General features: G+C 44.0%; 2 protein-coding genes across 2 annotated transcripts in view; both read right to left on the reverse strand.

Annotated features, from left to right (window-relative positions):
- The window catches only part of LOC110527811 (ras association domain-containing protein 1), a 23492-nt gene extending 22680 nt beyond the window's left edge, over nucleotides 1-812 (reverse strand). Inside the window, exon 1 of the mRNA XM_021609336.3 lies at nucleotides 484-812. The gene's annotated coding sequence lies outside the window, so the exon portion shown is untranslated. The remainder of the gene's footprint in view (nucleotides 1-483) is intronic.
- On the reverse strand, nucleotides 715-9293 carry zmynd10 (zinc finger, MYND-type containing 10). The gene is made up of 12 exons (XM_021609334.3): nucleotides 9073-9293; nucleotides 8771-8885; nucleotides 8519-8635; nucleotides 7209-7262; nucleotides 6935-7087; nucleotides 6710-6798; nucleotides 6499-6593; nucleotides 3705-3877; nucleotides 2415-2540; nucleotides 2182-2303; nucleotides 1904-2029; nucleotides 715-1675 (listed from the first exon to the last, which is right to left on the reverse strand). The coding sequence occupies exons 1-12, from the start codon at nucleotides 9159-9161 to the stop codon at nucleotides 1540-1542; spliced, it is 1395 nt and encodes a 464-aa protein (XP_021465009.3). The 5' UTR covers nucleotides 9162-9293; the 3' UTR covers nucleotides 715-1539.
- Between the last annotated feature and the right edge of the window lie 8303 nt (nucleotides 9294-17596).

The raw sequence follows: 17596 nt of genomic DNA on the forward strand, positions 1-17596 counted from the left end.
GAAGTCTGTTTCTCGACATCAATTGTCAGTTTTCCTCAAAATACAATAATAAAGTGGTCTACTCGGCAATAAAAATAGAACTTTGAGTTTATTAAACCAATCTGTGCTTCAGAATATATTTGTTTCATTAATTTTCTAAACGGGGACGTTTTTTTGTTTGTTGAAGAAGGAGCCCCTTTGCCATTTAATATCTCCAACGCAATTAAAAGTAAACTTTCATCCCATCAAATGTAAAATTACATGGTTTTAAAGTCTATGATTGGAATAGGTCACCAACATTCACGGCTTTAAACATATCGTGATAATAATTGTAAACTGCAGGCAGGTTGTCGAGCATCCCAGAATGATTGATGATGCGAGTTAACATAGAAGCACGAGAATTTCACCGACTCGAGCCTATTTCATAATTATGACTGGTTTAGTTTATGTTAATAATAATTCGATAAAAAAAGTGCAATATGTTATTTAAGTATAACAACTTACCAAAGCAGAGATCCACCCCTGCAGCAGCCGATGCTTCATCTCCAACGTTCTATTTTACAACATTTCCATAGAAGTTATTACGAATAACGGAGCGGAGGTGTACAGCTTCGCATCTGGAAACAATGTATCATCGGCTACATAACGGAAATACCACTCTTCCGAAAAACACGACTTTCAGCAGCGTGTTTACTTTGTAACCGTCCCGTCACCCAATTCTGACACTCCAACATATGATGCAGCAGTAACAATTTAATAACAGAAAGAAAAGGAAGTGAAGAGCAGCCTACTGTTCTTGACATGCGGAATTCTTTCACATAGGGGGTGCTTCTGAGTCTTGGACAGGAGAGCAGGAGTGAGGGGTGTGTGAAATCCCCACCCCAGTGACATTCAAATAAAAAAGACCTTGCGGGATAATAATTTGCGTAATCATCCATTGACGGCTTATGCAATTAAAGGTTTGTGAACTTCGTGAACAACGGGGTGTGAGTTAAAGACATGGCAGGCACACCTTTTTAAAAGTGGTGTGCAAAGTCTCAACAATCAAGTGGATAAAGTTACTTTGAAATACAACCCCGTGAAATTGATACCTTGCAGTTACCCGAACAACAGGCAGATTCTGATCCCAGGATCACTGACCAAGATGATGAGTCAAAACACCTGTAGCCGAAAACTTAGGCTATTCTTGTACTTACACATTGTTTCTCTCAATATATATATAACAGAAGCATAGAGAAAGCATAAAAAAGCCCAAAAAAGCTACAACAGAGGAGAGCTGATTATTAAAAGTCTTGAGTTCTGCCCCCTCCCAAATTCAACCTGTGAGTTCCACTCAGTATCAGGTCTGAGATCAAAGGAATAGCAAAGGCTTAGCAGTTCATTACTTCAATTAACCCTTCTTATCACGAGTTAGATTATCATTGTAATTCATAAAATCTAGAAGTTGGAATTGAATCGAGACAAACCTCAAAATGTTTACATTAAACAGTCCAAAACCAACTGCATTCTAATTTAGGTAGAGAACTGTCCATTGACTTAGCCCCTTCTCTCTCCCATCACTCAGTCCAATATGTCAGTTATGTCTGCCTCTCTCTCTGTAGGCGTTACGGCCAGGTCCTTCTGGAGCTTCTCTGTGCCGTCGGCCATCAGCTGGCAGGCAACCTTGTGTTTGGACCAATGCTTCACCTGGCATTCCCTACAAGGACAGAGCAACAACACGTATAATCTCATTCAGCTGAACAATGTAGAACCTCCTGAACCAAGGGGTGGTAATAAAACCAATGGCTTTTTCATAGTCTTTTGAGTACACCTTTTGTTGCAAGACTAGTAAGAAATTCACAATAAAAGTGGCAGCACCATCCTCTTGATATTTACTTAAGAAGGTGCATTCCCCTGTATGGTGTTTCACTGTAACCAGTCTTACCTCTGGCAGTACCATTCTCCCTGGCAGCGGGAGCATCTCTTGGAAGCCTCGGCCCCACAGGCTCCACACTTGGGCTTCTCAGGGATCAAACTCTCCATCACATCCAGGTTATAGGTCTGGGCCAGTCTAGACAAAGGATGATTCAAAAACAGTATAGATTGTAACAGAGACAGAAAGGTTCACATTCGTATGTCTCAACCCCATCCAATGTTAAATTCACCCTTAAAGATTTTGGTCTCATTCAGTCTCTTTACTAATAACACCAGGCTGAGTATTACCTGAGTGCTTGCTGTCTCAGGTCCTTCTCTGAGGGGTTGAACGTTTCCTTCACTTGGTACTTGGCAATGGCCTTCCACTTCCCTGTATTGTCCCGCATAATGTTGTTCCACATCTCTGGAATCTACCAGTAAAAGGACGGTATTTATTTGTATGACAGCAATTCATTGTGTTCCTGTGTGCGCATGTTCCTGTGTGTGCGCGTGCGTGTTCCTTGTGTGAGTGTGTTCCTCACCTGTTCCAAGATGAGGTCTTTCTTTGGAGGGGCAGGGTCTGTGACAGTGAGGTGACTGAGGAAGCGCTGGAGCTCTACCAGGTTGGGCAGCTGGTCAACTAACACCTCTGTCAGGAAACCTCGTAACTACACACAGAATATAATGGGTGATTTTCTGACATTTCATAGTTCAAGTTTCAGTTTGAGTTGGACTTTTATTGTACTCTGGTCTGCATGGTGGTCTGTTTGATAGACCACCTACGCTATCCTGCACAGAGTTCTCAGAGATCATAATGCTATCCTCACAAATAGTCAAGGAGATACAATCATGGTAATAACAGTAATAGGAAACACGTCAGTCAAAACAGCAGCTGGATACCTCATCTATCTACTAATCGGAGGGGAGATCAGATACGATTTGAGTCACTGACGTGTATCTTCCTGTCCGGGTTGGCGCGCCCATCGGGTTCGTGCCGTGGGGGAGATGTTCGTGGGCTATACTATACAGTGTCTTCCGACCCCTCCTGTCTCGGCCCCCAGTATTTATGCTGCAGTAGTTTATGTGTCAGGGGGCTAGGGTCAGTCTGTTATATCTGGAGTATTTCTCCTGTCTTATCCGGTGTCCTGTGTGAATTTAAGTATGCTCCCTCTAATTCTCTCCCTTTCCCTCTCCCTCCCGGAGGACCTGAGCCCTGGGACCATGCTTCAGGACTACTTGGCCTGATGACTCCTTGCTGTCCCCAGTCCACCTGGTCGTGCTGCTGCACCAGTTTCAACTGTTCTGCCTGCGGATATGGATCTCTCACTCTCTCTACTGCAACGGCTGTCTCTAACTCTAAATGTTTGGCTATGAAAAGCCAACTGCCATTTACTCCTGAGGTGCTGACCTGTTGCACCCTCTACAACCACTGTGATTATTATTATTTGACCCTGCTGGTCATCTATGAACGTTTGAACATCTTGGCCATGTACTGTTATAATCTCCACCCGGCACAGTCAGAAGAGGACTGGCCACCCCTCAGAGCCTGGTTCCTGTCTAAGTTTCTTCCTAGATTCCCGCCTTTCTAGGAAGTTTTTCCTAGCCCCTATGCTTCTACATCTGCATTGCTTGCTGTTTGGGGTTTTAGGCTGGGTTTCTGTATAGCACTTTGTGACATCGGCTGATATAAAAAGGGCTTTATAAATACATTTCATTGATTGCTTAAAGGATAATGATCTGGCCCAGACATTTTTCCTGAGCTATAGATTTGACCATTAGGTTTTAGAAGCCCCTATAGTCAGAAGTGCCAGTACTGGCTGAGGCTACTGTACCTTTAAGAGCTGGTTCTTGTTGAAGTTATTGAAGTCATATTTCCTTTGGCAGTCTTCCTTCAGCACCAGGTTGTACAGAGCAATCCAGACTTGGCCGTCCAATTTAGTCATCTTTAGACGGTCTTCAGATGGAACTTTCTGCCATTTTCCATTCATGTACTTCTCCATTACGCCTGTAGAGGGAGACAAAGGACAGGTAATGAGGGCTAGGTTGGGCTTCTTACTTCATTTTACATTTTAGTAGACACTCTTATCCAGACCAACTCACAGTAGTGAGTGAATACATTTTCATACTGGTCACCAGTGGGAATCAAAACCCACAACTCTGGCATTGCAAGCGCCATGCTCTACCAACTGAGCCACACAGGACTGGTCATCATAATGGTTAAAAGGTTTTTAAAAATGTTTTTTTAAATGCAACAGTTGGACAATGAATGAAGACATTCCAAACGTTTAAAATGTTTATAATCCGAGAGATATTGACTGAATTATAGTGCATAAAACATTATACTGGCATGGACAAATAATGAAATGGAGTTCAGTGATTTTGGTGGGAAGTATTTCTTAGAATGCACTCATATACACAGTACCAATGAGTAGGTGTGTCCAAACTTTTGACTGGTACTGTACATTTAATTATTGTATTAGGTATTTTCTAAATATTTTGTGTTAAAATAAATAAAAGTATATGTGTCTCATTTGCATAAACACCTGGTGTGAACGTATATGAGTAAATTAACATAAAGGGGAGGACCAGAGCTGCAACCACCAAACACTTGCTCTGTCTACCCTACCAGCACTCACCTGCTCTGTCTACCCTACCAGCACAGCACTCACCTCCTCTGTCTACCCTACCAGCACTCACCTGCTCCGTCTACCCTACCAGCACTCACCTGCTCTGTCTACCCTACCAGCACAGCACTCACCTGCTCTATCTACCCTACCTGCACAGCACTCACCTGCTCTGTCTACCCTACCAGCACTCACCTGCTCTGTCTACCCTACCAGCACAGCACTCACCTCCTCTGTCCACCCTACCAACACTCACCTGCTCCGTCTACCCTACCAGCACTCACCTGCTCTGTCTACCCTACCAGCACAGCACTCACCTGCTCTGTCTACCCTACTAGCACAGCACTCACCTGCTCCGTCTACCCTACCAGCACAGCACTCACCTGCTCCATCTACCCTACCAGCACAGCACTCACTTTCTCCGTCTACCCTACCAGCACAGCACTCACCTGCTCTATCTACCCTACCAGCACAGCACTCACCTGCTCCGTCTACCCTACCAGCACTATCTACCCTACCAGCACTCACCTGCTCTGTCTACCCTACCAGCACAGCACTCACCTCCTCTGTTTACCCTACCAGCACTCACCTGCTCTGTCTACCCTACCAGCACAGCACTCACCTGCTCCATCTACCCTACCAGCACAGCACTCACCTTCTCCGTCTACCCTACAAGCACTCACCTGCTCCGTCTACCCTACCAGCACTCACCTGCTCCGTCTTTCCTACCAGCACTCACCTGCTCCGTCTACCCTACCACCACTCACCTGCTCTGTCTACCCTACCAGCACAGCACTCACCTGCTCTGTCTACCCTACCAGCACAGCACTCACCTGCTCTGTCTACCCTACCAGCACAGCACTCACCTGCTCCATCTACCCTACCAGCACAGCACTCACCTTCTCCGTCTACCCTACCAGCACTCACCTGCTCCGTCTACCCTACCAGCACTCACCTGCTCCGTCTACCCTACCAGCACTCACCTGCTCCGTCTACCCTACCAGCACAGCACTCACCTGCTCTGTCTACCCTACCAGCACAGCACTCACCTGCTCCATCTACCCTACCAGCACAGCACTCACCTGCTCCGTCTACCCTACCAGCACTCACCTGCTCCGTCTACCCTACCAGCACTCACCTGCTCTGTCTACCCTACCAGCACTCACCTGCTCTGTCTACCCTACCAGCACTCACCTGCTCTGTCTACCCTACCAGCACTCACCTGCTCTGTCTACCCTACCAGCACTCACCTGCTCTGACTACCCTACCAGCACTCACCTGCTCTGTCTACCCTACCAGCACTCACCTGCTCTGTCTAACCTACCAGCACTCACCTGCACTGTCTAGACTGCTTCATTGTTGTCTAGTGCTCTTGCATAATTCAACAAGTGTGTCAATAGCAAGATACACTCAAGATTAAAATTCAACATACTTGGCTCTAGATTATACAAAACATACACTATTTGCGAAATCAGACATAATATCACTATAATCCAAGTGTTCATTTTCTGAAGTTGCTTTCATTTCAGCGCATCTATTTATTAAAAATGGCAACTGTATTCAATTATTATTCAACTCCACAAAAAAATTAACACTCATCAAAATAAAGTTAACTTTCTTCTCTTTTTTGTGAAGCAAGTGTCAAGACGGTGTGTTGAAACCAAGACTAAGCTTTAGCATTCTTATATATTCAACAGAAATCCAATGTCTCTCATTGAGCCCATTTCAGCCATTACCGGGGTGTGTTTGACAGGTCATTACAAACATTTAAGAGACAAGTGGATTTTGCACCCCTCAAACACAGGAAATAGATGGCTGAAAAATACAGATCCTCAGGTGGGCGGGGCCTGTACATTACTACTACTACACTGTAACAACTAGGCTATGTAGGTAAAAAGATGGCCATTGTTTTGATTTAATCATATTATCTCATAGATGGGGTTATGTGGAAATTGTCTGATCCATTTTGTCCATTTGCATGAATACACGTTCAGTGACCAACCTGCAGAATAGCGACTCCAGGGGCTGTGCTGTACCAGCTGTACCAGCACACAGGGCAGGTTATGGGTGCACAGCATCCTATTGATCACACTGATACTGTGTGTGAGAGAGAAATCACAAACAATACATTTCACCACATGACAGAATTTCTTATTTTTTTCGATTGCATGTAAGGTATTTGAAAAATGATATGTGAATGCTAAATTTCCCACCTGTCAGTATGGTCAGTGATGTAGCGCAGGACAGACAGAGCCTTGAGGGAAATTTCAAACTCTAATGCCGCATTCTGACCCTGCAAATCCTGCATCAGACACACAGAACATTTACAATCCACACCACTGACCAAAGTAAATCCACCATCCTGACTTGCAATGGCCTGACTCTAATGTTGTAGCTGGAACCCAGACAGCTCTTGTAAAGAGGAATCCACCCTGTACCTGTATAGAGGATGAGTCTCCACTCTCTGTGTGACTGAGTCGGTCTTTTGTTGGGGTGTCATCCCTGGATGCTCTGCTGGCCAGAAGGGCTAGTTTGCGGTGGCAGTAGTCCACCAGGTCCAGGACTGAGTCGTCTGCTGCCTCACAGGAGTCCTGTAACCAACACATACAGACACTAAATGTATTTAGGACATACTGTAGCTTATGTGATGTCTGAAACAGACACTGCATATATTGTGCTGGTACTGAGGCAAGTGTTCAAATAAGTTTTCACCTTGTGAAACATAATTGTCTCAAGTAGGTTGATGATTGTAGCCTCATGGTGAATCTGTAGATGAGAAGGGAGAGGCTGAAATGAGATGGAAACTTCTAGGGGGTGTACAGTAGGGTGACCATTGTGCGGGACAGTCCCACATTTTGTCCCTTTGTCCCGCGACCAAACAAATATGTCCCACATTTTATTAACAACTTAAAACACCACTAAATTCATCCCGTATTTCAGTCAGACTTCCTATTCATTTGATGAGAATTGACATGTCTTTTGCAGTCACATTGTAAAACAGCTAGGAAGGGAGATTTATCTCGGGATTGTTTGAAGCAGCAGTGAAAATGTTGAATGAGCAACTAATGAGCATGGAGTCTCATAATTCTAATGAAATTACCTTATATATTTCAGTCTAATAAGGCTATTTACTTACTTTTGTAAGACTTCGTTAGAAGCACCCTTTTTGTAAGTAGTTAAACATGAAGAAGAGGACAGTTAGCTGGAATTTAGCCAGAAAGAATGACAAATGTGATTGGTTGAGGATATGACATTGGCCTACATCAAGATATAGGCTATATCATGTGGTAAACACTTCTCCAATGGTTGTTGAGATCTGATATTCTTCGCAACTCAAGATGAGACGTAGGCCAATGTCATGTCGTCAACCAATTACATGTCAAATCCTTTCGGCCTAAATTCTAGCTAAACGTGAAGAGACCGCTCGGTGCAGTGGGATTTTGGTGCTGCACATTTTTTTATTCTTCTAGGCTACACTGTTCTGCAAAATCCTCCCATTGTCCAGATTTGTACCTGTACAGTGCATTCGGGAAGTACTCAGATCCCTTGACTTTTTCCACATTTTGTTATGTTACAGCCTTATTCTAAAATGTATTAAATCATTTTTTCCCTCATCAATCTACACACAATACCCCCTAACGACAAAGCGAAAACAGGTTATTAGGCATTTTTACAAATGTATATATATTTTTTAAACAGAAACACCTTATTTACATAAGTATTCAGAACCATTTACTCAGTACTTTGTTGAAAAACCTTTGGCAGCGATGGGGTCTGAATATTTTTGTCAGAGCGGACGGAAAATAAATCATTTCATACCTTATTTACTGTACATTGAGACACGATCACATCTCTTTTTTATTCGTGGGAATACTTGAGAACAGATTTCCTAAATTAAACAAATGTTTTGCTGAATTCTGAATTTTTTTTTATTATTATTTTTTTTTTTAACGCAAAACGAAATATCTCCCTTCTTACACCCCCCCCCCCCCCCCCCCCCCCCCCTTGGTATTTGCACTCACCACTATGTACAGAGGAAAGGTGCTCTTCGGATTGAAGTCTTGGAGTTGACAGAAAATAGGAAACACCTTCTGTTTCCAAAGCTCTACCAGAATCATCTCATGGACCAGGGTGGGAATCTAGGGTGAAAAAAGGGTTCCAATCAATTATCTGTTTACCTGTGCAGTATTTTTTGGTCCATACAAAAAACGGAGACGACATAACACACCTGTACAGGTGATAGCTAACCTAGCGTTATAGAAGACGGTTATTACCTTTCCCAGTGACACAAGGAGCTCCTTGACGAACTCGTCCTGAGTGGCTGTGGATGAAGCGTTCAATATCGCCTGCATGTTGAGTTTCTCTATGTACTCATGTTGTCTGAACCACCTGTCAATCAAATAAAAAGCAATGAATGGAATACCGCAGCCACGAATCTGAAAAGGCGCGAGATAGACTGCCACTTTTGTCTAGCTGGCATCATCACCAGAGATGGTCTTTGCTATTAGCTAGCTAGCTAGTACAGTAAGTTATCTAGCTAGCTAACGTTAGCTCCTACTAGCAAGACATACTGTACCTTGGAGAGCCAATGTCCCTGAGTGAGAATGTTTCCAGATTTTGGACATATCCTTCTGCCTCTCCGGGAAAAAGAACATAGGTTTCCATATTCTCGACAATAAATGTTTGTACAAAAAAAAGGCTGAGTTTGGAGAAAGTGTGGAGACTGAGGCGCTAACTCACTTTAAGTGCTGATACCAAAAGGTTGACATGGTTACTGGATACATACGCATGCGCATTACAGACAGCATGACCACAAGAGACAGAGCGGTACAAAAATATCCCCGAGGTAAGCCTACGCAGAGAGGAAGAGGCGAAGGTGGGCAATAATAATCTTTAGACTAGGTGAGGTGTGCAAGATTAACAGTCAGACAGTGGGTGACGACGACAATTGCATCTCTATTATTGCAAGGAGTGTGTATATACAGTAGAGTTTTTGCACAATCAATAAATAAGTATACTGTTCCTTGTTTTGTGGTCTTTATGAATTCTTCCATTCATTGTTCTAAATGAAACTATCCCACAACAATGATTGCTTCAAGAGTCTGGATGGAAAACCCTGAAGATAAGTGAGCTTGGTGACATACTGGTAGTATAAAAATACCTACATGTCTTAGCCTTTGAATACACAGATATTTTCCAGAAGATTTCCAGTGATAGGAAGAAGTCACTTTATGGCATCTTTGACCTCGGTTACTTCACTTTGTCTCTCCTGGACAGCAGCCTTTTGTGTACATCAGATGGGAGACGAGCAAGAGGCTCATGTTTTCGTACATTGGGACCTCATGTGGCTCTCTCTGTCTTTGTTTGAGAGGGGGCTTGCTCTATCTGCATCAAAGTCAGTGTGGTTGCTGACTAAGCCAGGGTATCACTTCCAGCATGTTTGGGTCCTTCTCAAAACGCTCGTCCAGCTCTTTGTAGCTCATTCCTGCAGAGACAGTAAAGGGTACTGCCATGAGAGACCACAGAGTATAGACATATTTATCAAAATACTTATCCAGTCCTCTGTAATGATTCGTCCTCCTAGACACACTCGTCATCACTATAAAACCACTCATCTTGTGTCCAGCCATCAGAAACGCCTTCAAAATGTACCTGTCTTGCAGCAGATTTCATCATAACTATGGCAACCAGTGTAAAGGCGTGGTGGACGGCTCCTTTCGTCTCGGGTCACCTTAACAGGATACTTCTGCAGCCGGCGAATTAGAGCCTTCATCAGCCTATACTGGATCAGCATCCTGTTGAGCATCACATGATATCAACAACACTATTCTGTACATTTCTCTTCATAAATATGCATATCATACTTCATGTTCCATGTCACCCACATAAACATCATGAGATAACATGGAGGATTGATGGCTCACCTCTCATCTACCCTCTGCACCTGCTGCAAGTAGCGGGAGCAAAGATCGCGAACTGTGGTGCCTGGAGTCAGACAGCTGCAACACATCCCTTAAACAGGCTCTCTTCTGTCCTGAAACACAAACAGCATAAGTTATCATACACTGACTGTAACAAATTCAAACTCTTTCTGATTACAAACTTCCTAAACTGATTGTAACCTTGCTTGGTGACATAGCTGAGACACTCCACCTGAATGGACCTGTCATCTATCAGGCTCTGGACTTTAGGGGTTGTGCAGTACACGTTGGAGTACTGGAGAGAAAGAATATTATGAGTCAACAGGACTGTGCACACAAACACATTTCACATGAAGAAGACACATTATGTAAAGAAGGTATCATTGCTGAGGGTTTTAATACCTGAAATATTGACACCAAGGTTACAACACCATAATACCTGTAAAAAGAAAACAAAAGAAAACTTGTAGAATCTATTCCATGGTTTCACAAGGAATTGTTTCATTTTCTGTTGCATCATATTACCAGTTTCAAACTACTCACAGTAGATTCTGTACGGCGATCCGGACCAGATTAAGTTCAACATCCGCTTCTGCAGATAACTTCTGGATATGCCTGAACCCATCAACTAGGCCAGGATCTACAATAAAATTCGACACATTTTTAACTACATATTCATCAGTGTTTTAATCGGAGACAGTTTCATGATGACATTACACTAAGTATAGACAGACCGTTGTTTCTCTGAAACCCTTGATGTGAGGTCAGCCACACTCGTTACTGTAGGTATGCTCTCAGGTTAGACCATGACTCTCAGTTCCATTACACATAAAAGTTATTGGACGAAGGCGTCGACTGTAGGGGGAGTTTTGTTCAGAGCGCGATGCTCACAAGCATAAGGAACTTATCTTTCGTATCAGCGTGAAATAATTGTAAAATAACAAAATGTTAAATTGATACACACCTTTGTAAGGAATGGGTTCCCACACGGCCATATTTCCATTTTACAGCCCTTGTTTACAGGGGAAGAAAAGCGTAAGAAAGAGTGCTAATTAGCCATCTGCATCTCCTAACACCTGTGTGTAAACGGAGAACATGCTGTCACTGGAAAATACTGTTGGCTAAAAACGGTTAAAACAGTGTACAGTAAGTGTGTATTTTGCATTTGTGAAATTATTTAGAAGTGATATGAAAGTAGAGGGATTTATGTTTCTAGAACCGTACCTCAATTGAGAATCGATTCACGTTTTGATGGAGTATTTGTCTGTTTTGCCTTCCAGAGCCAATTCGCCCTTCAAACAGAGCCTGTAAGGTCCTTGGAATAAGAAGTAACGTTAGGCTCCTTTAGTCCAATATTGGGCTAGCTTTCACTATGGATGGGTGTATCTGTGTGAGCTGCTATCAGTGTGGTGGTGTGCTTACCTGTTGAGTGGTGAGATCCCACTGGGATTTGATGAAGTGGTCCTTGCACTGAGTGAAGACCGGCACGTCATACTCCTGCACGATCAGAGGGTCCCTGCGCTGCTCAATCAGCTTTAGGTTGATTGTAATTGGACTCCTCTGAATAAGAGGGAGGGAAGAAGAAGCATGTGTGAGACTGAGATATCGGGGTTTGACCTTTAAACGATTGTCTCACAAATTGCAAATACAAACACATACCGATGGGTAAGGTGCAGGCTCCGGTAGCATTGAGCTCCTCTAACAACGTGGACATAATGGGTAGCAGTTTCTGTTTGCTCTCCTCATTCGATATGAGCCCACTCTCCAGCTGCAAAATAAATAGAAACATCAATACTTTGTTCTATATATATCCTATATGACATTCAGACCTAATAATGTTTTAGAAAATAGCACTAGCCTCCAAGGAGACACTAACCTCCAGTGTTGTGAGGTACCCAGAGAGCTTCTTGACAATTGGCTCAAGGTCACAGGTCTCGGTCCGTGAGTCACACACAAGTCCGAGGTTAAAGAGTAGAGCATTGCGGCTGTACTTCTTGTGCTCAATGCACACTGGACAACCAATTCACTTCTTCTCCACGGCTGTTCTACACCAATCAACGAGGAGAGATAAGAGACCTTAATCATAAAACAACAGTGCAGGAACAACAAGGATACAAAAGAAGCAGAGTGGGTCAAAAATAAGACATGCGCTTAAAACTGGTCCATTTATGAGGAAATAATGTAATTGTGCATAGACAGTTATGAGTTCAAATCAAATTTTATTTGTCACATACACATGGTTAGCAGATGTTAATGTGAGTGTAGCGAAATGCTTGTGCTTCTAGTTCCGACAATGCAGTAATAACCAACGAGTAATCTAACCTAACAATTCCACAACTACCTTATACACACAAGTGTAAAGGGATAAAGAATATGTACATAAAGATATATGAATGGGTGATGGTAAGACGCAGTAGATGGTATTGAGTACAGTATATACATTTGAGATGAGTAATGTAGGGTATGTAAACATAAGTGGCATTGTTTAAAGTGGCTAGTGATACATGTATTACATAAAGATGGCAAGACGCAGTAGATGGTATTGAGTACAGTATATACATATGAGATGAGTAATGTAGGGTATGTAAACATAAAAGTGGCATTGTTTAAAGTGGCTAGTGATACATTTTTTACATCAATTTTCCATTATTAAAGTGTTGAGTCAGTATGTTGGCAGAAGCCACTCAATGTTAGTGGTGGCTGTTTAACAGTCTGGTGGCCTTGAGATAGAAGCTATTTTTCAGTCTCTCGGTCCCTGCTTTGATGCACCTGTACTGACCTCGCCTTCTGGATGATAGCGGAGTGAACAGGCAGTGGCTCGGGTGATTGTTCTCCTTGATGATCTTTATGGCCTTCCTGTGACATCGCTGTCTGTTCTATTTGTTCTGCAGTTCTGGTTTGGTAATGATGTACACCTGTACTGTGTCAAAGAGCTCCCGGGATATGTACTCCTCTGGAACATGGGGAGGATAGAACACAGCACAAAGATGTGACTGAGTTCAAAGTGGCTGAACACTCATTGTAAAACCTGTCAACAAAACATACTGCACAGTGTACAGCTACCACTCGGAAATGTCCGAATTGGTAAGAACAACCTTAACCAGAGAGGACGAGAGACAGAACTCGATGGAAAATCTGTCTCTCTCCAGAAGGTGGCGTTTTTTCCCTGTTGTTTCAACCACCAAGCAAGGAGTTTTTGTATTTTATTAATAACAAATCAATACAGAAAATACATGGGGAAATAAGTATATATACATAATATAAAAAGGACAATTGGGCTAGGGGATAGGACCTTAAGGGACATACATACACGTATAATTTGAACAGCTTTTTTGTTAGTAGAGTATTTAATTGTCTTAAAATATAGTTCCATTTCTTTTTATAAGAACGTGGTGTTTTGTTTGTAAATTTACATTTGTGAATATGACATTTGGTCAAAAGAATAATGAAATGAATTACATAAAATTGTTTCAACGTATTTCTATCATAGGTAAAGAATCCAAGCAGTACATCTCTCCACAATAGTGTAAAATCTTCATAAATGTGTTAAATTATAAATATACCACAGTTTCCTTACATGAATGCAATGCCAAAAAATATGCAACACCGTTTCTGGGTGGTCATTACAAAAGGTACAATTTTAGTTTTCTTAAACTTCTTCATATAGTGGTTCCAGGATAATATTTGTGAATAATTTTAAAGGAAACCTCCTTAATTTAGTTAACAAGTAGGTATGTGTGTGGCAAAATTCTAACTTTTTTCCAAAAGATATTATCAATAGAACCGTTCCAATAAGGCATGACATAAGGTACAACATCCTGCTTAAACAAGGTTTGTATCACTCAGTTGTTGAATGGACCAAAAGATAAACAAATCTTTCCTACTGATAAGTCAACAGGGTTGATGGAAGGTAGGTTCTGAGGGTCAGGTCTGTACACGTTCCTGAATAATAAAACAACACCTCCTGAGGGAATGGCATCTAAAACAATTGCAAAAACTTTAGGTGTTACAGGGATCTTGTAAAGTGATAAGAATTCCTTATAACTATGTAAAAAACCTTCTGCATTTACCAGTTGGCTCACCAAAAGGATATTATTTTGGAACCAATATTCTAAAAACAAAGAAGTATTCTTATACAATATATCGCAATTATTCCATATACTGTATTATATCTGCGTGGAGAAAAATTATGCTTATAAATTAAGGACCATGACAAGAAAACCGGCCGATGAAAAGCAGAGTTTCACTGGAACTTTGTCAATATTATAATTGCAAACCAACATGAAATGAAGGCCACCAAAAGTAGAGAAGACATGATGAGGAATAAAATTCCACATAGAAGTGGGTCATCTTAGGAATTGCTTTATCAAATTGATCATAAAAGTATTATTAAAGGTAGTGAAGTCCAGAAAATTCAGTCCACCATACTCATAAGTGTTAAGTAACAATGTTTATTACAGCAACAGGAGCAGGAAAACGGCAGATCAAGGCAAGCAGGGGTCGATAATCCAGAGTGGTGGGGCAAAGGTACAGGACGGCAGGCAGGCTTAGGCTCAGGGTTAGGTCAGGCGGAGGGCGGTAATCCAGAGTAGGGGCAAAGGTACAGGATAGCAGGCAGGCTCAGGGGCAGGCAGAGTGGTCAGGCAGGACGGGCTCAGAGGCGGGACAGGCAAAAGAGAGACTAGGGAAAAGCAGGAGCTTAGACAAAACGCTGGTTGACTTGACAAACAAGACGAACTGGCAACAGACAAACTTGCAACAAACAGAGAGCACAGGTATAAATACACAGGGGATAATGGGGAAGATGGGCGACACCTGGAGTGGGTGGAGACAATCACAAGGACAGGTGAAACAGATCAGGCATGACAGTACCCCCCTCTAGGGACGCCACCTGGCGTCCTACATGGGTGCATACCTGGTTGAGCGGGGTGCCGGCATTGGAGTTTAGAGATGAGGCCTGGGTTCAGGATGTCCCTAGGTGACACCCAGCACCTCTCCTTTGGGCCATAACCCTCCCAGTCAACCAGGTACTGGAAACCCCTTCCCTGAGGCCAAACCTTCAGGAGACATCTCACCCTGTACGCCGGTTGGCCGTCGATGAGACAGGGAAGATGGGTGGGCCTGGAAACAGGAGACAAAGGGCTGTGAGACATGAGTTTACATCTAGACACATGAAAAGTAGGAAGAATATGGAGGGTACGGGGCAACAAAGGACGAACAGCAGAGGGGCTAATGATCTTGGAGCAGAGGGAAAAGTCTCTGCTTCTGGGGGTGTAGCCGCGGGGCTATAGCGGCGTGCCAGCGCATCCGGCTTAACATCCTTGGGAACCGGTTGGTGTTGCGGAAGCAAAGTGGCCCGGGCCTTACTGATCCCTTCCCAGAGGTCCTGGTACTCCGTAGGAATAACGGAGAGGTCCGGGGAAATTTCCAAGCCCCCAGGAAGACGTCCCGGGGCAGGCAGAGCTGATTTCAGGCAATGAGTGTGGCAGAACGGGATCCAGACCACAATGGCACCAGTAGACCAGGTAATTGGGGGATTGTGTCGCTGGAGCCAAGAGATTCCCAATACCATAGGAACCTGCGGAGACTCAATTAGCAGGAATTGGATCGTCTCGCTGTGGTTCCCCGACACTCAAAGGTTGATGGGGTGGTATGGTGGGTGACCTGGCCTATCGAACGCCTGTCCAGCACTCTAACATTCATGGGAATTGAGAGGGGATGAGTGGGGATGCCCAGCTTGGACACCAGGATAACGTCCATAAGACTCATATTGGCTCTCGAGTCGATGAGTATCTGGAGAGACTTGGACTGGTCGCCCCACAGCAGGGTGGCATGGAGAGGGGGGTGAGTAGGGGGAGAAGCTAAATTGTCCTTAAGACCCACCAGAGTACTCATTCCTACCAATGAGCTAGGTCTCTTGAAGGGACAGGTAGATACATAATGACCGGCAGTACAGCAATAAAGACAACTCTTGGTGTTAAGTCTTTGTACGTTTTCGGCTGGAGACAGCCTGGCCCTGCTGAGCTGCATCGGCTCGGGAAGTGGTAAATCAGCAGTCTTCGGAGGCTCTTGGAGGAACTCGGGTATGCTCGGATCCTCTCGGGGACGTAGACACTGGGGATTTCCGGAGTCCATCAGATGCAAGGTGGGATCCTTGAGTGAGCGATTGGGACTGCAATCAGACCTCTTCTCCTTCCTACGTTCCTGTAGCCATCCATCAATCCAGATGGTCAATGTGATGAATGAGTCGAGATCCGTCAGTAGTTCCCGGGCTGCAAGCTCGTCCTTTACTTCCTCCGATACTCCGTGCAGGAACATGTCAAACAGCGCTTCCGGGTTCCAGGTACCCTCTGCTGCTAGGGTGCGGAAATCCACTGCATAGTCTGCCACACAAAGGGAGTCCTGCCAAAGCTGGAGTAACCTCCGGGCAGCCTCTCTCCTGGATACCGGAGCCTCTAAAACTTTTCTCACCTCCTCCACGAATACCTCCAGACTGAGGCAGACAGCGGATTGTTGGCGATTGCCAAGGCGAGTGCCCTCCCGGACATCAGCGTAATGATGTACGCTATCCTTGACCGGTCCGAGGGGAATGAAGAAGGCTGCAGCACAAAAACGAGGGAGCACTGGGAGAGAAAGGCCCAGCAGGTTCTGGAATCTCCATCGTAGTGTTCCGGGGAAGGTAAGTGTGGTTCCCGGGAAACCGGGGTGACTACGCTGCTACCAGCCGGGCTACTGAGGGGCTGGGAGGTTACCGTCATGGTAGGCTGTCTTGTAGGCAACCCACGGAATCGCTCCCGCAATGCTCCCGCAGAGGTCTGTAATCCAGAGTAGGGGCAAAGGAACAGGATGTAAGGTAGGCTCAGGTTCAGGGGCAGGCAGAGTGGTCAGGCAGGCAAGCAAGGGTTAAAACCAGGGGAGCAAGAAGAAGAGAGACTAGGGAAAAGCAGGAGCTGAGACAAAACGCTGTTTGACTTGACAAATAAGACAAACTTGCAACAAACAGAGAACACAGGTATAAATACACAGGAGATAATGGGGAAGATGGGCGACACCTGGAGGGAGGTGGAGACAATCACAAGGACAGGTGAACCAGATCAGGGCGTGACAATTACAACAGTTTTCCTAATGTAATGGGTATGGTTTCTCCACAGAAAGTTGAAAAGCATCTGGTCTATCTCC

Source organism: Oncorhynchus mykiss, chromosome 7, assembly GCF_057628025.1.
Source record: "Oncorhynchus mykiss isolate SJ-2025 chromosome 7, ASM5762802v1, whole genome shotgun sequence".
Lineage (NCBI taxonomy): Eukaryota > Metazoa > Chordata > Actinopteri > Salmoniformes > Salmonidae > Oncorhynchus > Oncorhynchus mykiss.

Excerpts from the sequence above, each read along its gene's own strand:
- zmynd10 (XM_021609334.3), bottom strand. The coding sequence starts at position 9,161 with ATGGAAACCTATGTTCTTTTTCCCGGAGAGGCAGAAGGATATGTCCAA. Across the intron at positions 8,886-9,072 it reads AGGGACATTGGCTCTCCAAG|GTGGTTCAGACAACATGAGT; the intron begins GTACAGTATGTC and ends TTTGATTGACAG. Across the intron at positions 7,088-7,208 it reads AGACAATTATGTTTCACAAG|GACTCCTGTGAGGCAGCAGA; the intron begins GTGAAAACTTAT and ends TGTTGGTTACAG.